The following is a 24,419-nucleotide window of genomic DNA, read 5'->3' as shown; positions in this document are numbered from 1 at the left end:
AGGGATTTTCAAAGCAGTCTAGAGGATTAAGAATAATTTTCCACTAAAATTAGTGGAAGACAATGTCAATCATTTAGACTGCTTTGTAAATCAGCATTAAATTTCATCCTAGGAACTGCTGACTCGTATGTTTAATGAATACTGTCTCTCCTGAATGCTACTTACCAGACAAGGCATTTGTACATTAGAAGTGCAAGATATAAAGATGATTTCCTAATTAGCTGCATGCCAGAGATACCAGTTTAATGGTAATCTCATCTTGAGTGAGGCTTGTATGTAGTATGCAATATAATGTAAAACAGTTCTCCAATTTGTACTTTAAAATACTACTATTAGAGTGACATGAATAGGAAGTCAGTGGAACTTGCATTTTCCTCAGGAAGCCCGATAATAATTTCTCTCAACATCTACTGCTGCTGTCTGTAGCACTAGTCTTTATAAAGCATTAGAGGGAATACCACATACTTGCAGTGGTCCTGAGCAAGGAACCACTGGGGATACCTTTCCCATGAAAGGGACATCACAGTGTGCTTGTATGCCTTTGATTTGAGCACTGGAAGTAGGACCGTTGTCGTAGTTTAACCCCAGCCAGCAACTAAGTTTTTCCCCAGGAAAGCAGGGCTCCATCATGCGTTAACGGTTACTTGGGAAGACAAATGCCATCACACCAACCATCTCCCCCTTCCTTCTTCTTCCCCCAGCTTTCTATACTGAGCATGACGTCATATCATGTGGAATAGCCCTTTGGCCAGTCTGGGTCAGCTGTCCTGGCTGTGCTCCCTCCCAGCTTCTTGTGCACCTGGCAGAGCACAGGAAGCTGAAAAGTCCTTGACTGGTGTAAACTCTACTCAGCAAGAACCAAAACATCAGTGTGGTATCAACATTATTCTCATCCTAAATTCAAAACACAGCGCTATACCAGCTACTAAGAAGAAAATTAACTCTATCCCATCTGAAACCAGGACAACCATGGAGAAGAAACAACAGCCTTAACAATCCTTGGAAGAAATCACTTGCACATATGCAATTCAGTGGCTTTGCATAATACATACCACGCTGGTTCAAGGCAAACTCTTGGCACCTTGTGGCTGCCTCAGGCTGTGAAAAGCTTAATGAATTCCCTAGCTAACAATGAAAGTTGGATGTACCAATTTGGGCATAGTGTAGACTGATCCAAAATTCATATTAAACTTTCAGCATGGATCCAGAAAGTAGCCAGTTATTTTTTCTCCCTGCTCCTTCTATGTGACTCTGCCACAATCTGAAGCAGAGGCCAAAAAACCATGAGATGATTTCTGAGCGAAAGGCTTCCAGTTTTTTCAGGTCAGAGGACCAAAGATGGGACACTGCCTAAAAATCTGTCATTAGGGGGTCCTTTTTTTAAGGCTGGCACCACTAGTTAGCAGGCTCAAAGTCTACATGACAGATCTGTGGAGAATATCAGAAAGACGTGTTGTGATAAGTAGACCTGACTGATCTGACTTGCTCTTCTTTCAAAGTGTTGTCAGACCCCTTATTTGAATGGGTGGATTTAACTCCTTTTCATCAAAGAGAAAAAATCAAAATTCCAGCTCATTCATTGCTATAATGTGCTGGAGTTGAGGTGGACTGATCTGAAACACCCATTGTTAAATTACTGCCTTGATGCAGACAAGCTGAAGACACCTCTCTAAGCAGCCCCTCCACAGAGGAGGAAGGCATGCTGTTGTAAATTTCCTGATTATTTAACCTTAGCTGAAAGCTTGTCATTAACAAAAGCTGCCCTTGTAGACTGGAGTGGACTCCTTAGTACTTTTTTAGCATTACAAATCCAATGCCAATCCCCTAGGCCATCTTTGGAGAGCTTGTTAGGATAGGAGACTAAACCGAGAATTGACTAGAGGATCTGGAGACAAAAGAGTATTTAAAAAGAAGGTATTAAGTTATCTTTTTGTCATGCATCAGGGAACAGAAGCAAAGGTCTTACAGAGATCAGAGCAGCAATAAAACCCAAATATTCAGATTCTGGCCCCAGTTACCTTCTGGGGCAGTAGTTTATTTTCACCTCTTCTATAGCTTTTGCCAGTTGGACTAACGTAACTTCTTTTCTTTACTATTTCACTTCTGAAGCAAAATCCAGTGTACTAACACAAGCCTCAGCAGTAAATATTTTGCGGTTTTTAAGGGAATATCATTTCAGCTATGTACTATATGTGGAGGATGATCAGCAGGCACAAGAACAGAAATAAATGCTGCTAAAAGGAGCTTTGCTGCTGCAGTCTGGGTTGTTTGAACAGAAAGGAGAGGGACATGCCAGAATCTACAGGAACCAAGCTCTAGTTTTTAAATCCAGAGTAAAAATATATACTTTTTTTCCTCTTTCTTTTCACAGATTTGAATAGCCAAGCCACCTTTAAGGGGCAAGAGGGGTAAGAGTCTCTTCCCTATCAGCATTAATGTTGTCAGGATCCATAAAACTCAATGCCACAAAATGTTTCTAATGGGGTGGATAACACAAGTCCTAGTGTACACGTGAATCTCAGCTCATTAACAGCTACAGAGGGATGCACAGCTAATGGGTGGTGACCTATTTCAGTGGAATCGTTATGCTGATAGAATAGAAATTCAACAAAAAATCCCTTTTTAGTGAAGAGTTGTCCTATTCACAGACATACCTCTGCCCTTCCCTGTAGTGCTGGGAGTATTACTTGCTCTCGTCACCCCTCTCTGCCCCAGCTGGATGTAAAGTGTCAAGGGATGCACTGAGAATAGAAAGTGGAAGGTAAGGACTAACCAGGATTTTCTTTTTGTGTAATTTCAGAGAGAGTAAAGGAAATTGGGAAAGGTTGCTTTACATTTCTCCTCTTCAGGTCATCCAATCCCCTTCTGCTCCCCAGGAGCTAGACTCCTGCAGCAAGGCGTTAGCTGGGTAAGCGAGCTGCAGTGCTAGTAGCTGGCACTGAAATCCCAAGAGGATACAGGCTGCTTCCTCTACCTGGGAAGCTTCAAATAACCCCAGCTACCAGGAGAGGAAAGAAGAGAGGAAGGTGAAATGTATACATCATTTCCAGAAGATCCAGAAGAAGGATTCCAGAAGATTCCTAAACCATCTGGATGATAATTTCTTGGTACAGGTACTAAGGGAACCAACCAGGAAAGGTGCCTTCCTCGATTTGCTGCTTATTAACAGAGACGGTCTCGTGGGTGAAGTGGCAATTAGTGGCTGCCTTGGCCACAGCAACCACAAAGCAGTCAAGTTTAAAATCTATGGTAACAGGAGGAAAACTGCCAGCAAGACCTCAACTCTGGGTATGAGGAGAGCTGACTTCAGGCTGCTCAGGGAACTACTTAGTAAGGTCACCTGGGAAAAAGCTTTTGAAGGTGCTGGGGTCCATCAGTGCTGGTCACTTTTTAAGTACCACCTCCTAAGAGCACAGGAGCAGGCAATTCCAAAATGTCGGAAGTCAAGCAGGCGAGGTAGAAGGACGGCTTGGCTGAGTAGGGATCTCCTTCTAGAACTAAGGTGAAAAAAGAAAGTGTATGGGCAGTGGAAGCAAGGTCAGGCGACACAGGAGGACTACAGAGATGCTGTTCACCACTGTAGGGAGGAAATAACATTGCCCCTTTACTTGACGAGCATGGTCACCTTACAAACAGCGACATAGACAAAGCAGAGACATGTAATGCTTTCTTCACCTCAGTCTTCAACACTGATGAAGGGGTCTGGGACCCCCAGAGCCCTGGGCTAGAGAACCATGACTGTGAGAATGATAAACTCCCAGCCAACCCCAAACTTGTGTGGGATTTGCTGCTCCAGCTAAATGCCTGTAAGTCAACGGGGCCCGATAGGATTCATCCCAGGGTGCTTAAAGAGCTGGCTGATGACCTCTCTCAATGATTTTTCAATGCTCTTGGCAATCTGGGGAGGTCCCAGTTGACTGGAAGCTGGCAAACGTTGTCCCAGTCTTCAAGAAGGGCAACAGGGATGACCCCGGTAACTACAGGCCTGTCAGTCTCATCTCTGTGCCTGGCAAAATTGTGGGGAAGATTATTCTGGGAGTTATTGAAAAACACCTGGAAGACAATGCAGTCATTGGTCCCAGCCAGCATGGGTTCACGAGGGGAAAGTCCTGCTTAACAAACTTAATTTCTTTCTATGACAAGGTTACCCACCTAGTTGACCAAGGGAAGCCAGTCGATGTAATGTTTTTGGACTTCAGTAAAGCTTTTGATACTGTCTCTCACAGTATCCTCCTGGACAAAATGTCCAGCATACTGCTGGATAAACACATAATGCAAAGGGTGAGCAATTGGCTGACAGGTCAGGCTCAAAGGGTTATAGTAAATGGGGTTACATCAGGCTAACGACCAGTCAGTAGCGGGGCTCTGTAGGGATCCATCTTAGGGCCAGTGCTCTTTTATATCTTCATAAATGACTTGGATGCAGGACTTTAAGGATTACCATCTAAGTTTGCCAATGACACAAATTTGGGAGGAGGTGTTGACACTCTTGAGGGCAGAGAGGCCCTGCAGAGAGATCTAGACAAATTAGAGAGCTGGGCAATCACCAACTGTATGAAGTTTAAAAAGGGCAAGTCCCAGATTTTGCACCTGGGACATGGCAACCCTGGATGTACATACAGACTGGGGAATGAGAGGCTGGAGAGCAGCCCCGCGGAGAGGGATCTAGGGGTTCTGCTCAATGGCAAGCTGAACATGAGCCAACAGTGTGCCCTGGCAGCCAGGAGGGCCAACGGTGTCCTGGGGTGCATCAAGCACTGTATTGCTAGCCAGTCGAGGGAGGGGATTGTCCCGCTCTACTCTGCACCAGTGCAGCCTCATCTTCAGTACTGTGTGCAGTTTTGGGTGCCACAGTACAAAAAGGATACAAAGGTACTAGAGAGTGTCCAGAGGAGAGCCATGAAGATGGTGAAGGGTTTAGAGGGGAAGCCGTATGAGGAGCGGCTGAAGTCACTTGGCCTGTTCAGCCTGGAGGAGACTGAGGGGAGACCTCATCGCGGTCTACAGCTTCCTCACAAGGGGAAGAGAAGGGGCAGGCACTGATCTGTTCTCCCTGACGACCAATGACAGAACCCAAGGGAATGGCAGGACAATATGCCAGGGGAGGTTTAGGTTGGATATTAGGAAAAGGTTCTTCACTCAGAGGATGGTGGATCACTTGAACAGGTTCCCCAGGGAGGTAGTCACAGTGCCAAGCCTGACAGTATTCAAGAAGCATTTGGACAATGCCCTCAGACATATGAGGTGAGTTTTGGGGTTGTTCTATGAAAGGACAGGAGTTGGACTCGATGATCCTTGTGGGTCCCTTCCAACTCAGGACATTCTATGATCATTTCTTCTCGTTCTTACCTACTTCAAGGAAAGTCGCTGCAAACAGGATCTCCTGGTTTACTGACCTGCAGGCTTTTACAAGGGGTGCTCTGTGGCTTGCTTTATTAATTACTGCCAAGGACTGAAGGTGTTGAATAAATCTCAAGCTAACAAGAGGCTGTTTAAGCATGGCAAAGGGGATGGCAGGACAGTAGTTCTCAGGAAAACCGTTGCTTCTTGTCCGTGATACCAGCAGAATCATTTACAAACAACGGTTTGTGGACAACAGACACCATTTGGCCAGGGGACCTCTGCTCTGTGGAGGCTCTAGGGGATCCCTTCCACTCACAGTATGTGGTGGTCTGTTGAGAGGAGATGTCCTGCCGCTGGCATGACCGCATGGAGACCCCTCTAGTCAGAGGACTTCTCAGTGCGAGCTCCCCACAGCTGCAGAATGAAATCAAGCAAAGATGGGAAAACCTAATAGACTGCACTTATTAATAAATTATGGCTTACGTATTCATAAGTCTGCTGTCTTGGGAAGGTTTAAAACAAAGCCCTGTGCTCTAGCTTTTTATTTCTTAAACAATGCCATCTCCTGCTGTGCGTGCTTCAACTCCATGTCTTCATAGCAAGTGGCAAAACTGAAACAACAGAAAAAGGGGGGAGGAAACAACTTCAGTTAAACCAAATCTGATATAAGGATTTTTTTTCAATCATGAAAGAATGATCTTGTGCACTTACAGAACTGGACTCAAAGGTATAGGTTGATCTCTGCTACTGCCCTCATGTTCAACTTTAGGCATACTACTTATGGTTTCCCCCTCTGCATTTTCCAGGTGTGAAACGCTGTAGGAGGTGGAAGGGAGATTTCCCAGCCTTTGCTTGTCCTGTTGGTTGGGCTGGTTTTCCCACCAGCCCACACCACCTGGGGGCTGTGCCCATGAAACCCGACATGAGAGGCAGTGGGGGATGAAGGTGTACCAGTGCTAGCATCTGCCACCTCGCAGCGGCAGGGTGAGGGCACATAATTGGGCGTTCAGCCACTTCTCACTTTCACCACTGCAAGTCATGAGTGGCAACAGACTGCGCATCCCCACCACCAGCCACCCAGAGCGAGTGTGCAAGGGCTTGGACACACAGGTTCCCTCATGCAGCCACCACTTACTGGGTTAATATGTCCAGGCAGGATGAGGACCACTGTCCTGGGATGATGGCTCATTGGGATGGGGGTTTCTGAGGTGCAGCTCACAGTGGTGAGGTTCCAGGTGGCCCAAGCACAACCCCTGGTGCTGCAGCCACTGTGTACCCCCAGCACACAGCCTGGGCATGGGGGAGAGAAGGACAGCAAAAGACTGTTGCCTGACAAGGCTGAGAGCTCCAATTAAAACTGCAGATGGAGTAACCTCTCCTGGAAATGTCGGATGGTTCCACTGCCAAAAATTTCAAAGGTTGTGTTGTGTGAGACACTGTGTTTGAGGGAGTCCAAAAAGTGAGCATGGACAATCGGCTCAGAAATCTCAAAGTTTAGATGACCTTTTCATTCCTGGCCTATTTTAATACAGCATCTGAGGCCAGCATCTGGTAGGGAAGATAAAAAACAGATTAATCAAACCTTAGAATTTCAACTTAGATGAAAATAATATGGTTCAAATATGCCCTAGGGAGGAATGCTCGACAATAGTGATGATGCCAGAACAGCGTTAGGGCAGCACAATGCAACATGCTGGCATGTGGTAATTTTAAGAGCCAGAAGTATCTCCTCTTAAACAATCTGAAATGCAAATGTGAAGCCTGTTTTCCCTCCTTGCTCTGTGTTTTCTTGACAGCCACTGCCAGGATCCAACCACTAACTTGTCACCACAAAAATATGTCGATGCATTTGCAATGGCTGAGGCATTAATCCTGACCTTCATGTGTAGGCATGTGCCTTCCCTACACAGTCTTCAGGCCAAAGTCTGGTTTCTTAGACTGATTCAGTCCTACCAACAGCCAGGAGGATGGGAAGCCAAGGGTTTTACTCCAAGGACAAGATGCCCGGCATCATGCAGAAGGTTTCTGGTTGTATGCAGGGCAATGGCAAAAAAAAAAATGGTTTGTCAAAAAAAAGAAATGTTTGTCAAAAAACAAACACATGTGATTTAAACTAGAACCTTTCCTAATCCAGCTGAGCTCCATGGCAAGGATAAGAACTTGATTTCCACCATACAACTAGGCTGTCTCATTAATAAGTTCAGGCTACACATAGCTCAGAGTTCTTTCAGAATCCTCTCCAGCATCGAGCAGGGACTACAGATTGTTTCCTACAGTCTTTTCCAAAGAAATGAAAATAAAAATCTGTTTTGCATAGAAATGGGATGCAATTCACACATTATTAAGATGTAGCGGTTTTTGCTCTTTTAAAAATTGTGGTGAAAAGAACAGCCTTTTAACTGACATTTGAAAAATAATAGTGACATTTTTCCTTTCTTCTTCATTTCTAGTTACCGAACAAAGTATACTTCTTTCCTCTTGCTTATCTACTCTTCTAGAATCTTCTGGCTCCTCCCTACACCCTCCAATCTCTCTTGTTTTCTTAGTATCTTCAAAATTTGGAAATACTACCCTGCCCTCCTGCCCTAAAAGTAAATAAAAACAAATAAAAATCTGTGAGGCTTAACACAATTTCCTATTTTTTTATTAAAGTTCCTTACCAACATACCAAAACATTTTGGAAACAAAAATCTTAATCAACATGGACAAAAAAGATGTGTAAAAATGGACTGGGTAGTTGTTTCATTTTGTTTCATTTAAAGTTGCCTGCAGTAACCAAATGTCCAAAGGGGCTGTCCCCCGCAGACTCTGTCATGACCTAGTAAGTCACCTTATAGAGGTCATTTCACCTGGGTGTGCTCTCTGAACCACCTGGGTGAAGGATTCCCACCTCACTGCATCACAGGCTTCAAGCTATACAAACGAAAGACACTGCAGGGAAACTAGTGGCTATTATTATTGCATGACCTCCAGCCCTTCCTCTGCATTGCAAGTTACCAGCAAGAAACTGCTCTGCTGTTCATGCATCCTCTATCATTCCTGTACAACTGTAAAGAGCTGGCAGGGTGGGCTGCTATAGCACAGCTAATCCACGTTTCCTCAGCAAACTAAACTGAAGAGGGGTGCACAGCCCTGCAGCGTGTTTCACTGGGGCCAGGAACACCCCAGCACTCACTAGGATGCACCCTGCTTACCCCTCGCCTGCAACAAGCACTGCAGTTAAACAGGAGAGAGGATAAACATGGGGCAAATACAGTGTCCAGCTTAGCTGCAGTTATTGTGCTTCATGAACTGTCGCAAGGTTTCATATCAGAAGTGAGATGCACACATGTACTTTTATATACAACTACCCTGAATGCACTTAAATATATGTTTAAATGCTTTGCTGAGTGGATGCCATGTGGAAGGAAAGAGAGGATAGCCTAATGTGGTGCATTTCACACACCAGTTTGGCCACATCTAACGTGACAACAGGTTGTGGAATGAATAACTTGCCTGTCCCAGCTCCAGCTCCAGTTAGCACTGGGGCATAACCTTGCCTTTACTGGATATAGCCTGTAGCAGAATTCCTCCCCTGGGCAAGGCTTAACAGCAAAACATGAGAAGGGTATTGAAGGGATTTAATTGCATAGCTTGCAAGTCTTAGTAGGAGTTGCCCATGTATGTTCTCAGTGCACATGTGGGAGTATAGATGTCTGGATCCTGTGTGACGGGATATTTAAAAAACAGCTGTAGCAATATAAGCAGCAATACATGGTCCTCTATGTGGTGACTGAAAGCAAAAAAGAGAGGTTTTGAAGAAAAACAGCAAGCTGAAAGGGACAAAATAAGCTACAGGACAGATGCCATCGAACAAATTACTTAAAGCTGGAAGACTGAAAGAGTATCCCAGTGTAAGCTGGAACTGTTGCATTTCCCCTAGCTGTGAGCGCACCCCAACACCCACTTACAGATACTGCCTCACTTGGGATATGGCAATAAAACTTTGCCTTTTGGCCACAGAGACTACCAGAATTATATAATGTTCTGTGAGTTTTGTATACAACAAAGGACCTCTTTCACAAGCAAGAATTCACTTCAAGATGCTGCCATGAGACAAGGAGGCTGGGCACCAGTAAGGAAAATGGGACCCAGAGGTAGAAACACTTGAGAAAGCAGCTGCCTTGAAAAGCAGCCTGCAGCAAGTAGCACATCCCAAAGCTGGAAACGGGATGGAGACGGTGGATGTCTGGGAGAGGAGACAGGGGTGCCAGCAGAGAGGTAAAATGCCAGGCTGGGTGGCACACGAAAGGGCAGGCACAGGGAAAGCAGGGTGACCTCCAGACCACTTTCATCCAAGAGGATGGAGTTTCCCTGTCTTGCCAGCATGGGATTATTAAACCAAAATTATATGCTGCAAAATACACTTCTGCTCCTCACGGTGGGACACCAGCAGGATGCCACACTTAGCCCCTGCCCAGTCCTCCAGCCAGCGTGGTGGCTGTCCTGGCTCGGGGGCATCCCTGTGCTCACCCCTGCAGCAGCACCCCATGGGATGGGGCTGGGAGAGAGTGGGGGGTTTCTTTGCTCTTTATGAGAAAACAAAGCAGATGGGAGATCATACAAAAAAAAAAAAAAAAAAAAAAATATGCAAGAGGGTTGCATGCAAAACCAAAGCCACACTTGAAATCAAACGTACCCTTACAATACTGGCTCAGGTGTCCCCTCCCTTCCCCACCTGCCTCCTACCCTATTTGTAACACGCCTAGGGTCTTCAGTCAGGCTGTACAGCTTTGTCACTTTTGAGTGTCTGATGTCAATACGGTGCTTTAATGTGCAATGCACGTGCAGGGTGCATGGACACCTTCCTTCTTCCCCCCACCCCTCCCATGCTCTTCACCACTGCTCTTAAAGGCTGCCCTGCAGCAGCAGCCTTTTGCAGCATGCCACGTTAACACTGCATTCACAAGCGGCTGTTCCCCATGGTCCATGCCCCCCCTTCTCCTGCCAGCCCTGTCCTTTTCCTTAGCCAAATCTGCTTTAACTCGAGGCTGCAGGCGCTGCCTGCCTGCCTGCCTGCCTGCTGCAGCTCCCGCTCGCTGCGCCATGTGCCACCGTCCTTCCCTCCCCGACACGCTGCTCGCTAAGGACGTGCTGTGGCACAGCTGTCTGCTTCCTCTGCTGCAGTCATGCAGGTTTGGATTACTGTGCATGCTACTGATGTCGAGCTCCTGTCGTGACCTAGCGCCCCATAGGAGGAGCAAATGAGCTGAGACGTCAACGCAAAAAATTATAGCCATGCGAGATATCCCTGCGCTCAGCTGCTTGGAGAGTGCATACATGGCTTGTGTGACAGCAACAGCACACAGAAGCAGCAATGAAATGCAGTTAGCAATACAGCTGGGAGACAGGCAGCGAGGCAGGCACTGGTCCAGTGACTAAAAATGATCCTACCGTGAGCCAGCCTGCAGTGCCTCCAAAAGTGGCTGACTACTACACAGGAGCTCGGCTTTCTTTGCAATTACTCCAGTTCCCCCGGGTGACTGCAGTGTGTGCTCTGTTTTGGTTTTGTTTGCCTTTTTTTTTCTCACCCCCCCAACCCGTCTCCCTCTTTCTCCTCCTGTGTCCTTCTCTCCAGGATGGCGGAAGCAGAGTTGCACAAGGAAAGGCTCCAAGCCATAGCAGTAAGTCAGTTTCATTTTACTTGCTCTTTTGTCCATAGCCGTGGGTTGCAGAGGGAAGGGGGGATTCTGGCATGGTGGCTGGGAAGCACCCAGAGAGCCTGGCTTTCACAAAGTTGTGCGTGGAGTTCCCCGTTCGGGAAACGAGTGGTTAAAAGTCTGCTTTGCAGGATTTGGTGGAGAAAGAGGGCTCTGAGGAAGAGCGTTGAGCTGACACGTGCAGAAAGAAAAATGTGAATGCACAGTGGCATACTTAAAAGATTGATGATGGAGAAGAAAAGAAGGAATAAGTGGGGAGGAGGGGAGATTGCAGGAGAAAATCAGTACTCTGCTGAAAAGATATTTTCTCACAGTGGGAGCTTTAGCTTAGCTGATTAAGAAGTTAAACAAAATGATCTGCTGTAGGGTGGCTTTTACTGCAGAAAATAATTGTGCTATTACTAATTTTTAAGACAATTGAATACAAACACTACATTATCAAAACTATGTAATTATTTGATCTACTAGTTAAACTGTCACCTCAGCTCCATAGCTGAGCACATGCTTTCAGACAAATTCCCTGCCGAGTTGCATCCTGCCAGGGGTAAAGTTTAGGGAGGATTTTGCCCCATTTTAGTTAAAACTTTTGTTTTCACATTTAGTACCATAGTTTGGAATGATCTATGGGCTTAGCTGGTGCAGACCTCAGAGGAACGTGAGCGGTGGCACCTGGTGAAGATTGGGCCTGGGTGTTTAAAAACCACCATCATCCAAGCACACAGAAATTGCCAGCTCATCTTCTAGCATGGCACAGGCACTGTCTCAAAAGGCCTGTGTTTCCGTGGGCACTGCTAATCTGCCAGTCCCACACAGCCTGCCCTTGTTCGAGTGACACCCAGCTCTTCTTCCCCATGGCTGAGATGTCGGTACAGCTGTGCCGGTCCCAGTCAGATGGCACGGTCCGTGCCGGGGACCACACACCTGGAGGTCTGAAGGGAAATGACAGAAGACAGCAAAGCCTGCATGGGTTTTACGTTCCCTTCCCTGGTTCCCCCAGTGATCAACAGATGCTACGTTTTACTGTAGCTGGCAGAGATTAGAGATTTCCTTTGTAGTAAGAGGAATGGCTGCTGCTGTTGCTGCTGCTGCTGCTGCTGCTGCTGCTGTTCCAAGCTGTTTTCTTTAAGTCCGCTATTCCGCTAATAGGTCCATGGAGATTTAAAATAAGCAGATGTAAAACAAATAGATTGGTGTTCTTTTCTCTCTAAAATATTTCCTGAAAAAGAGCAAATGGTATCATTTGATATGTATGGAGAGGGATACTATAACCATTTAATTTTCAGGCAGTGGAAAGTAGATGCATATTTTTAAGCTGGTTCACAGTTTTCTGTCAGCATAGGCATTGCCAAATCTCCAAATGGAAACACCAGGAACATTCCCCTGGTGGCAGCCCTTGCGACCGCCTCTAGTTTGGGACTCCTGAACGGCAGAACCATACTGCAGAGCTGCTCCGCACATTGCTGCTGTACATAACTCTGGAAAACATCCATCTCCACATTAAAAAAAAAAATGGTTTACATTATTGCTGCTTCTTTTGACCACTGTATAACAGAAAACCAAGCGGCACCCATTTCCACTCCACGTGATGTGCTTAAACCTTTCACCAAAGTAAATGAGATGCTCTGCTTCTTGACGCTTTGCATTTCACACCAACAAGGCCATTATGGATGTAAAATTATCACCCGGTGTATTGCAGCTTTTTACAGCAGGTCTATGCTGGTATGAGAGAAGGCCTTGAGAATCTGGATCTTTATTTTCTATATATATTTCCTTTTTGGTTTCTATTTCTGGCAACAAATAAAATGTACTATAGTAATGTGTGTAGTGAATGAGACTGAAAGCATTTTACTTCAGCATCAAAAACATTCAGCCTTATTTCAAGCTTGAATGTGGGTCCATGAACCGACTTGTCTGCTTACCCACTCTCCAGAGCAACAGGTTTTCCATAGATGCTTGTTAGGTAACTTTTCTCCTGTGCTTGGGCTGCTGCAAACGTTTGTCAGAATGCAGAGAAGTTTATTTCGAGTGTAAGCTTTGCTTCATCAGGATGAGTGATATAACACAAGTTAGGCATTTCTCTTCTGCCACATTGGCTAAAATAAGGTCAATTCTCAAAGGTTGCATGGCCTTTCTTAGAAGAAGAAAAAGGTGGCGTTTCAGTTCAGGTTGGTGTTCCCTCTATTTTAACAAGCTGCAGTATCTCACCCAGATGAGCAGAAGCTGACACCAGCACTCTTCAATCAAGCTGGTTGAATGCTAGGCATATAGAAAGAAATCCATTCACCATTGGGACTTCTGCACACTGTTGCCTGTACGTTTATGCTTGCTTCCATAACCACCATGGCAAACGAGCTTGACAGGAAGAGAGGCAGAGTAAATTTTAAGTGTACATCACTGAGTATTTAAGGAAAACGAAATCAAAACATGGAAATATGAATATTTGCACCAGAAGGCTGGCGCCTTTTGAAGAGTTTGGTTTTGTACTTTGTTACTGTGACTAATCACAGTTTTAATATATGCCTGTCTGGCACAGAGACAAGTGTCATGGGAAGAGGAAAAAAGGGGTCTAATGTTAGGGCATTAATCTAAACCTTGGTGAACATGAGTTAGCCACTTGTTTTGCCAGCAGCAAGTACTTAGCCTCTCTGTGCATTCATTTTCCTTCTGTAAACTGTGAATAATGGACTTGTCCCTTGTCTCAGAGAGCTGTTAGGGATGCATGCAAGATTGAGGAGAACTTGGATGCTATGGTTTACCAGGGCAAGAAACAGATAAATAAGCCTTTAAAAAAATAGAATGTGTGATTCTAAAAAAAGGCAGCTTTAAATGTGTATGTTTTTAATACCATTGTACATGCTTAAGCTGTGATTTTTAAATCTTCCTATTTCTGAAGTTCCTAAAGTTCATTAACTTACTATAGCAAGACTCAGAGCACTGTGGCAGTCCAGTTTGAGAAGTAGGGAGATGTGTGGGAACCCAGTTCTCTCTGCTTGGGAGGACAACATAAACTCTGTGTCCTGGGGAGGTCCTATGACAGCCAGGAGTGATTGGTTTTCTGATCCTTCCTTCAGCAGAGGTCACATCACATTTCCCCACTTGGGTATCATGTGTGCGACAGGCAAATACTGGTAAATCTTTCTGTCATGCCACACTGGTCTTAACTTCTGTTTGAGCCTGCCCCTACATGACCACAGCACTGCTGCTCTTCTGCCAATGGAGCCAAGCGGTGCCCACTCTGAATGCTGCAGGAAGATGCCTTGCAGGAGGCAAGCAAGAGGTTAAAAGAGGAGGTCGGAAATCGTCTTCTCCCTGGGGTTGTTCCTATAGCACACTTCAGTGCTTGCATCTGCTCTTTTCCTGAAGGGGGGGGTGGTGAGTAAAGTTTTGGGTGAAAAAGGAAGCATTTTTGTGGCTTTAAAAAATATGCCTGCTGCAAGTTGCTCAGAAGTTTGGAATGCGAATAGTCCCGGAGGAAGCAGGCTCGGTGGCCAAGGGACAGGTGAGCTGAGTTTATTTATCACATTTTGGATAAATAAACTGTGTGGCTCTGCAATTTATTATATGCCTCCCTTCTCTATGACTGCAGAGATCACCACCAGATAGTCACCTAAACATACACAAGCATTTATGAAATGTAAATATTTTCCATTGCTTAGCTAGCAGTCATAAAGCTGGGAAGGGGAGGTGTTGACTATGTATCGGTGCATCTGGGGTACAAATGCACATATGATACAGTGAATATGCGTCACCCATATATCAAGTGAACTAAAAGCAATCACTGAGGGACAGCACTAAGGAGAAATTATCCACTAGAGCAATGACCAGCGCAGGAGCTGGAGGAGGTTTTCAGGTTAAGGAGACATCCAGCCTAGACGTGCAAGTGAGAAGCTACTAAAATGTATTGATTTCTTAGCAAGTAAAAACAACAGTAATGATGGTTACCGCCTACCAGTGCCCAGCTCTGAGAACCAGTAGCTCAATGAAGCATTAAAGAAAAGTAATTACTGACATTCAAGTAGCCATGTCAAACATAAGTTCTGTCAAACAAGACCATTCTTGCTTTTTCTATGAGATTACGAGTTTCCTGAGCTGGATCTAACATTACTTAAATGTCATCAAGTGTTTGACTTTTAGTATGGCAGGACATTGTTATTTAAAAATAGCTCCCTCCTGTATCAGTGGGGTCTGCCTTAGATGGATTAAGGACTGGCTAACAGATAGGTGTCCAAGAGTTGCTGTTAGTGAGGGAGACTGCTGAACAGAGCCTTGTTCCTTGAGAGCAAAGGCAGGGGAGAGCTTATAGAAAGCAGCTTTTCAAGGCTGGAAGGTGTTCTTTATGGGTACATTGATGTAAATGAAAAATCAAAATTGCTAGCGTGCAGGTAACATAAAGAATGGTGGAGGAGTAAATACGCTGACAAAAAGCAGTCCTGCAGAGCAACTTGGATTATTGGGTAAATGGTGTCCTCCATGTAAAGAACTCCTTCACACCTATATACAGCTGGTGCTGAGAGGCCAGTGCAGGACTGTGCATCCAAATATAAGGGAGTACAGGGCCAGCACCGCAGAAGAGGGCTCTGCAGTCTGAGCAGTGCTGCCTTTTGCAAGGGACTAGAACTAGTGTGGGAGATAATTCAACAGGGATGATCTTTGTCCTGCAAAGATTAGTTTCACACAAGTTAAGCCTATAGCAGGTGAGGTTTTAGAGTCCTCCCAAAAGGGAGGCAGGTGCATATATGTTTACATATAGCATTGCACTAATTTTTCAACAGGTCTTTGAGAACAATAATACAATTATCTTTCAGAAAGATAGTACCAGTATAGTTTCCGTATCACAATTGCTGGTAACCTAGGCATTCTACATTTCTGTGTTGGACACTCAGCAACTGCAGTGAGCATCACATGGTGTCCGTAAATTTCAGAAAATTTATTGACAGAAAAGTCAATATCTCTGGTTTTTCCCATTCACCTATTGTCTATTACCCCACAAAATTAAAACTTATGACTAGTAGATCTCATGCCCAAGGTCATTTTACTGTAACGCTTCTCCACAATTTTTGTGAGTTGTTCCAGAGAACATTGTTCAAGAAAATTAGAATCTCTGGTGTTGGGGATCACATAGAAAGATGTGGCAAATTCATTTAATCAACAGTTTAATATTGCTGTGATGACTTAATATACTAGTTTCCTATGCCTTCATTTAGGAAGTAATGTTTTTGTCCTCAAAGTTAAGCAGATGATCAAATCTGTCTGAATTCAGTTGTTTTCAAACCTAAAGCCTGTAATAAAAAAGGGCAGCAAGATATGGAAAGAGTAAGCAGGCTGGGGCTTTTCTGCTTGGAAAATAAGTGAGTGAGAAGAATCAGCAGAAGTCTATGAGGTCATGAGTGTTATGGAGAGAGAGGATAAGGAAATACTACTCATACCTTTTGGCACAAAAATTAGTAAGTGTCTAAGGAGGGCAGCAGTTATGCACAAAACAAACCCAAAGAGATGTTCTTCCTAAAATGAGCTGTTAAGCTGTAGCGCCGCTCTCTCCAGCATGTGGTGGATGCTCAGAGTGCACCTGGGCTTGAGGAGAACTTAGGCATGCTCATGGAAGTGGAATCCATGAAGGACTTTCTCATTAGATAGAAGTAATTTTTGAATTTCAAATTACTAGAGGCTGGCAGAGAAGTTTTACATGTATTTGCCATGCTCGTGAGGTGTTCTGCTTTAGGCACTGTGCTAGAATGGAGCATGGGCTAGATGGTCTGACACAGTGCAGCTGTCCTGTGTACTCAAACACATCCCGGAAGTAATCATGTCTTTAAGTGCTTTCATGAGTTTCGGCACTAAAGAAATGCCCCCTCACAATTCATCATGCAGCTCATTTGAACATTGCTGCTGCATAGCTTCATCTAATTTTTCCATTCTTATTTTTACCTCTATTTGCAATTGTATTTATGGCTCTGATTAATCACAACTATTCCTCTGCCATCTCCTTCCTCAGCAGTCCTAACATCCCAGGACCTGAAATAGAAAATTCTCCTGTAGCTGTAGCTGTCCTCCTTTTATATTCTGAGCTGAAAAAACTTGAGGGCTAGTGAGACCTTAACAGATTTCCAGAGTACTCTATGGTGAGGAAGACCTGGTGGGGTTAGGAATAGTCTGCATCCTGCTGCAAATATTTCCAGGAATGGGTTTAGTATGTGTAAACTAGGGATTATGAAAACTAAATCTAAATGAGATCTGTATTGTAAGCATGATATGAACCCATGAGGTTCCTGTGAACCTCAGTGGAAATCAGCCGTGGGAGAGGAAGTGTTATGTTTGCATTAGCTGTAAAGGATGAAGAGACGTTTCCCTGCACACAAATCTGCAGCCCTACCCTGGACTGCAGCAATATAATGAGTCAGCTTCATGGCAGACCTTGCACAGAGAAACCTGTGCAAGCACAGTTGTGTCTTGTCTTGACTTCTGGAATATATAAAACGCTGGGAGTTCATGCACAGTGTAAGAAATGTTATGGCCTTTGCCCATTCTAAGCCAAAAGCCAAAGAAAAATGCCTATAATTTCTGAAATCTAAGATTACCGTCTTGGGTTTTATCTGTATTTTTGTTTTAGGAATGTTTACATGACAGCAAGAGAAGCAGAAATATGATGAAAAAATAATTGCTGTCAAGGTATCAGTGAAAACTAGGAACAAATAGAAACCAGAAACCAACTTGCTCTTGAGAAATTTCTAGACAGTCTCCAGACTTACCCAAATTCAACTGTTTAAATTTAGAATTGTTTCCACAGCACATTCCTAGCCCTTAACACATCACCAACATCTCTTGAGCACAGACAAGGAGCTGAGATACTGGATTTTGTTTTGTGCCTTTCAAATCACATTTTGCAAAAGAAGTTGAAAATGGGTGAAAAGTTTTTGTGATTTTGTTGTTGTTGTTAAGTCTCTGGTAAAGTCAAATAGTTGTGAAAGATTTACATTTTTGGAAACTATTGAACAGCTCTAGCCTGGAGTGTAATTTTAAGGACAGATGCCACACGCCGTGGTAGCAGTGGGGTAGATGTTCATGTGAAGTCAGAGGTGAGACTTTGGCATTTACATGCTGTGCTAAAATTGACGGACAGCTGGGTAGCTGGGATGAGAGTGGGATGGGGCTGGAAGGGCATGCACGGTGATGCTCAGTCTCTCCTTGAGCACTCTTGCTCTTCCAGGAATCACTCCTTGTATCTAACTCCTTACCCGCTTTACAAATACTGTTTTATCCTTGTACAGAATGAAGTATATTCTTTTATCAGCTGAATCCTTGCAAAGTACAGTCACCAGCCAGATGGTTGGTCTGCAGTGTGTATTTGGGAAAGCACCAGACTGTGCACATGGAGTAAATTATGAAGACTCACGGCAGTAATATTTAGTTTCTGAGTGTCTTTGTGAGTGCGTCCCGAGGAACTTTGCAAAGATTTCAGTGTATTTGTTTATCAACAGGGGAAATGAAGCTCGGGCAAGGGATTTGTTTGCCTATTTCAGGAGCAAACGCAAAAGAGACATGAATTCAATCCCATGCTTCCTTATTTAGGTAGGATGGTATTGAAATGTGGTCTTAAACCTTGCCTTCTTTTGAATGGCACATGAGCATGTGCTGAGCCTGCGTGTGCTGAGGAGCTGTTCGGACTGAGGATGCCTTTCAGGAACAGGACTCAGGAGCATGGGGATGCTACACCTGCCTCTGGTCCTAATTTCCCTAGCGTAGAAAAGCTTTTTCTGATGCAAATTATGATCTGAGAAAGCCACATGCTTGCAAGGGTTAACATCATCCCACAAGTCCAGTGGCAGTGAAATGGGTATGGCCTTTTGGCAGTTGCACACCAGACCTGTGTAGCTCTTGACACACAGATGCTTTTTGTTACTTAGCTGATTTGTAGTGAGGTTAGGCGCTGGAGGCGTGTAAAGCTTTCTTCGTCTTTGCCAGTAAAAACAAATGCTCTCTGTGTGCAAAAAAAAAGGCCACTAACCAATGCAGTTTGGGGAGCTCTTTTTGGAAGGAGAGAGACCTGCTCTCATGTATGAGTTGCTGCCCTTTCCAGACAGCTCAGAGCTCAGGTTGTTGATTTAGGTGGTGCTCTGATTATTTTAGTTTGGGCTGCCAGCATCATTTGTCAGGATCCACAGACAACAGTTAGCAGGGTGGGGCTCAGTCCCTCTGCAATGCCTAATAACAGCGGCCACTGATAATCGGCTGAAGATTTGGGACATCAGAGGTGTGCTCAGATTTTTAAAAACACGTACCTTGAAAGAAAGCCTTCAGCTTACCAGCAGAAGGCTAAATAAAAGGTGCTTTCCAGCCTTTTGGGGACATGTCATTGTCAGCTTCTGTGCTTCAGCCATGTTCTTTGCCATGCAGAATCACAAGCAGCACTGCAGCAGAAGGAAGTAACCTGGGCAGGTAATGGCTAAGGAGACCCTATTAAGAGGCTGAAAATTGCAGGTAGAAATTAGAAGCCAGATTACCGTGTAATTTATTGCTAGAGGAGGAAGAGTTTAGCAGCCCATAATGCTTGCTGCAGAGAGTCACACAGCTGCAGTCTCTTTATGGCAGCAGAGTGCAGAGCTGAGATTACTCGGGAGTGGATAGTGGTGCTAAATGCAAGCATCTAGCTATTAACCAGCTGAGTGCCGCACGCTGCAGTGCCAGCATCAGACTGACTGGTCTTTCCCAGTGGGCTTCCCAGAGGGAAAGGGGTTGGAGTACACATGCACGCACACACACTTGTTAGCCTCTCATGGAACAGGTCTTCGTTGCACCATGTGTCAGGTCCTTGGAAAAACTCCCACTGACATCCGTGGGTTTTTAAAGGATCCCTCGTCATCCAACTGTTTCCCATTTGGAGCATAAAGCAAGCATTTGGCATCCAAGGTGTCACTAAATTTACGATAACTGCAGCATAGGAGACTGGATTGTCTCATACACTGGCTTTGGTACAAAATTAGTATCTTGGATGTGTTGTCAAGTTCTGGCAGCTCTGTGCAGATACTATAGTGTTTGGGAGTTAATCCTTTATCTGTTTTGAATTCCTACCTACATTGACATAAAAAGTATGTCAGTTGTTAATCATGTATTTGTTCTTAATAAATATAAGCATATGCAAGCACTTGCTGCACTTTAGAGAAGCAGGCTCCAGAAGAAGGCATTTTAAACTGCATCTTTAAGACCACTCCTTGTGGTAGGGATAACTGCTGAATTAGGAATGTACATAAACTCATCCCAGCATCATGGAGAACTTAGTACATTGTTCTGGTTAAGGAAGTAGCTTCCAACTAGCCAGGGGAAAAAAATCTCCAGTTTTTAAAAAATGAAATAAAGAACAGTTTAAAGATAACATCTTTAAGAACTGTATCCCTCTATCAGTAACACACTGAGAAATATCAGCTAAATTTACACTTCTTATTGCTGCAGTTTCAAGAAGTACAAAATTTAGACTGAAATCCATATAGGATGTCTGAAACTCATCTGTGAAACAGAGACCTGTTGATGCTTTTCATAGTTTTCATTATCAGCTTCCTGATCTCCAGAGGAAAAATAATAGAATCTAAGTGGTTCACAAGTATTTTTGTCCTTATCATGTATGACATTGCATACAACGCTGAGCAAAGGTTTTGATGAGATTGATGTGACACTGAACAGTGCAGACCTCCTCCTCTGTGAATTTCTCAGCAATTCACAGGGCTGAATGTCCCACAGAGGAATTGTTCCAGAATCAATAAAGTTTGCAATATTGACAACTCATTACATTAATGATGATTATTTTTTTTCTGGGCTTTTAAAACAGTATAATAATTCATAATTAAGGAGACAAGGTTTCTTCTAAAGATTATTCTGCTGCTGAGAAGGAGGGCATAGACAACGTTGCTGAACTGGAGAGAGCTGGTAGGAATTTTCTGTTACAGCTCTGCCACAAACCTCAGGGCTCTGGGAAGAATTCCCATCTGCATTTGGCCCCTGTCTCTTGGGAGGGCGCTGCACCATCCTTCCTCACCTGAGAACTCACAGCCTGTGAAAGCAGTCCTGAAAAGCAGATATAAGGCAACAGTACTGGTATTTTGATGGTTCAAGTACTTGCAGCTCCAGTTTCTACTTCATCCTGGTCTGTGATGTTGTAGGGCAAACCACTGTCCTCACTTAGACATGTAAGAGAACACAAATAGTCTTTGGTTCCTGTTACTTTGAAAACACATGTTCCTTGGTGAAATAAATCCAATTTATATTCATATGGATAACACTGACCATGTGATTGTCGGCAAGTCATAGGTGGCTGGTTGCAAGGCAGTAAGGTCCAAAAACATTGGTGGGGCTGGTTATGTATTGTCACTATCTGTATGGATTGGAGAGTGGTTTAACTAAGCTCCATCCATGTGCCACTGAAGGCAGAAGTGTTATCAGGCTGTGTGCTTCCCTGAGCTGCTGTGACACCAGCTCACCAAGCACAAAGCCACACCTGCAGGGCTTGTTGCATGGTTCATCCTTTTGGCTGCAAGTGGCACACTAAGTGGGAGGAGGTTTGAACGAGAAGAAGGTAGACCTAGTTTCTCATTGGCATTGTTGTGTTGGTCACATCTCTGTCTAGGGGAAGCTAACAAGAGAAAAGTGGCTGGAGAACCAAAGCAAGAATATATACTAGCAATCAGCTGTCACAGTGGAAACCTGTACCAAAGAGTGTCCAGCCTGGGTCTGACCTTGTTCCAGTTCTAGACAGTGTTTCATGAATCTGGATCAGATAATGCAGTGCAGTCACTGTATCTGTAACCTGGGCTTCACTGGAAGGAACTGTGAATGCACATGAAAAAGAGAGTTTAAAATGGTACTGGCAGATTACCAGCCTTTTTCACATGGTGTCTTCAAAACAAATGAAAGATTCTTAACACCGAGTACTAATCAATTCCTGGATAGCAGCTCTGAAGAAAAGATGAGAGGATTATAGTGGATAATCCAGTGAACATTACTCATTAATCTCATCCATTGTGGAAAAGGCAAACAGGCTGGTATATATAGGCAGGAATGCTGCCTATAGGGCACATGAAATTGTGCCCTGGTCAGACCTGTGCTGGATGTTAGTCTCCAAGACAGACACGGGCGAAATGCAGAAGAGTCCAGGAGAGACGGAAATGATCAGAAGTGGAGGAAAATTACTTCTGAGGGAAGACAGAATAAGTCAGAGTTGTGTGGTCTATTGAAGAAGATACTGAGGTTTAGCTATTGTTTAAGGGTAGGAAGAACTTGCCATGTTCCTCCTAGGGTAGATCACCAGTATTTTTGCTTGTGCTCAGATGTTGCTCAGTCACCTGGTGATAAGTAGCTTACATATAAAGGGTTCTTCTGCAGCCAGTCAGTTTTCTTGCGATGCCAAGCACAATGCCTCCCTGAGACTTGGCAACAAACATATGGATGCTTGGAAGCCCAGGAGAACAGTTTAATCCAACCGTAGTGAAAGAAGTCTGAAGCTGGTTGGTTTACTTTGCATTTTGGATAGGCTAAGTGTGTGGGTAGTCAGTCATTGGAGTTCAGACATGTTGTGTAACATGATCACATCCAAGTACACAAAATTACCTCTTTTGTTGGATTTAGACCGCCAGCCCCTATACTATTCCCCTGCAGTAGGACCCTGTCCTGCTCCCAACCGAGTTAATAGGAATTTTGCTGCTAGTTTCAGTAGTGAACAGGAACAGACCCACACTATCCCCATAAGTGTTCACACTATTTCTGACTATCATCATAAAAAGTGCCATAAATATGTGCCGATCACATGTCTAAATCAGACTTTCCAGGACAAGCAGTTATAAGGCTGAGGGTAAATAGAGAAAGTGGGATTCACCATTCTTCTAAACTTCAGAGGTGCATGCTTTGCCACTCGTCACATACTCTTACCAGTACTACAGAGTCACAGTTAGAAAGTGGCTAAAGTCATCTATTGAAAATCCAAACTTTCGCGTAAAAGAATAACTAGATTTTAAACTCCACATGTTCTTGTTCACCCACAGAAGACAGCCAGATTTGAGAACCTGGGTCTCTTAACAGCCACTGCTCTTGACTTCTTCTCTTGTACATTACCAAGAGTCCAGATATTTAATGACCTTTGCTGGAATAAGCTTCCCATGCTTTACCTGCACTTTGTAAGGAGGTGCTTTTTCAGTTGAATCTTCCTTCCAACAGAAGGTTTTTGTCTTGCTAGAAATGTTACTAACAGAAAAAAAAGATAGTAACAGCCTTATTTTCTCAGTAAGATGAAGGGGTGGAAAAAAGAAAAAAAAAAAAAAAAGAGGAAGTATTTTCAGTTCCAGGGAAATCGTGTTTGCAGTTTCTTTGTTGATCCTGGAAGGTGTGAAACTGTGAAGGCTTAGCAAGCTAAAATTTCCCTAATACTCTGGCCTAAAATCGAAGGGGATGAGACCCCTGCCTTGCAGCCAGCGTAAAATAATGCTAGCAGAAGCAAATCAAGACAATACTGTCATTGAATTTCATTGTTTTTCTCTTTGTTCAGCCTAATTTGTTTTTGAGTTGTCTTTGCAAATCAATGCAAAACTTTGCACTAAAACTTTGGAGCAAATCCTTAGGATGTAGCTGGGGGCTGGAAAATGAATCATGCATAATCTGTAGGGCAAATGAATTGTCAAAGGCCTCTAGAAAGCTCAACTTCAGGCAGGTGATTTCTTTGTGGCTGCATTTTGACCTGTATGTGCAGAAAACGTTTCAGCATGCATTAAGGTAGGACAACAGATGCTCGGAATATAGCACGGCCTTACAGATTTATCTTTCTCTATTTCTATGTTTTAAGACTGTTCACATCATATTTAAGAAACTGATCAGAGAGAGCTTTCACTGCTGATGTGCTGTTAGTATTACACTCCATTTCAAGCAGATTCTCCTTTTTACCAGAATTTTTTAACTTAATAAAATCCCACTTAAACCATGAGCAATGAACAATTGATTTGCTTGTGGATATATTCCTGAAGCATTATATGTTTCCATGTGCGATCCAGAATTGCATATATTGGGTTCTTATCAAAGTGCAAAAGTGGCAAAGATGGTGACAACCTTTTACTATGTTGTAGCAGAAATTACCTCCTGAGTTTTAAACAGATATGATTGTCAGATCGGCCTGTGATCAACAACTTCTTCTTTTTAGACCAATTTTTCTCCCTTTAAAAAACAAAACAAAAATCTTTTTTGGCTAATTGAGAAATGTCAACAGTGGTTTTGGTTGGTCCAAGAGTTGGTATTATTTTTATTGTGAAGTGCATCATTTTCTGAAAAGTGACTGTGTAAATGGCATTCAGCAATTGAAGTTGTATTGTCTTTCAAAGGTTACCATAGCATATTCCATCTACAAAATGT

At 43.9% G+C, this 24,419-nt stretch overlaps 1 protein-coding gene across 2 annotated transcripts in view; it reads left to right on the top strand.

The window, feature by feature from the left end:
- Positions 1-10,961: 10,961 nt before the first annotated feature.
- The window catches only part of LOC309603028 (paralemmin-1-like), a gene marked incomplete at both ends in the record, with an annotated part of 128,264 nt that continues 114,806 nt past the window's right edge, over positions 10,962-24,419 (top strand). For both annotated transcript variants that reach the window (XM_082337350.1, XM_082337349.1), the window contains one exon: positions 10,962-11,006. In XM_082337350.1, the coding sequence (XP_082193476.1) occupies positions 10,962-11,006 (45 nt within the window). The remainder of the gene's footprint in view (positions 11,007-24,419) is intronic.

Source organism: Platalea leucorodia (assembly GCF_965183815.1).
Source record: "Platalea leucorodia genome assembly, chromosome: Z".
Lineage (NCBI taxonomy): Eukaryota > Metazoa > Chordata > Aves > Pelecaniformes > Threskiornithidae > Platalea > Platalea leucorodia.
The sequence above is the reverse complement of the archived record's forward strand: the minus strand, read 5'-3'. Positions and strand labels throughout refer to the sequence as shown.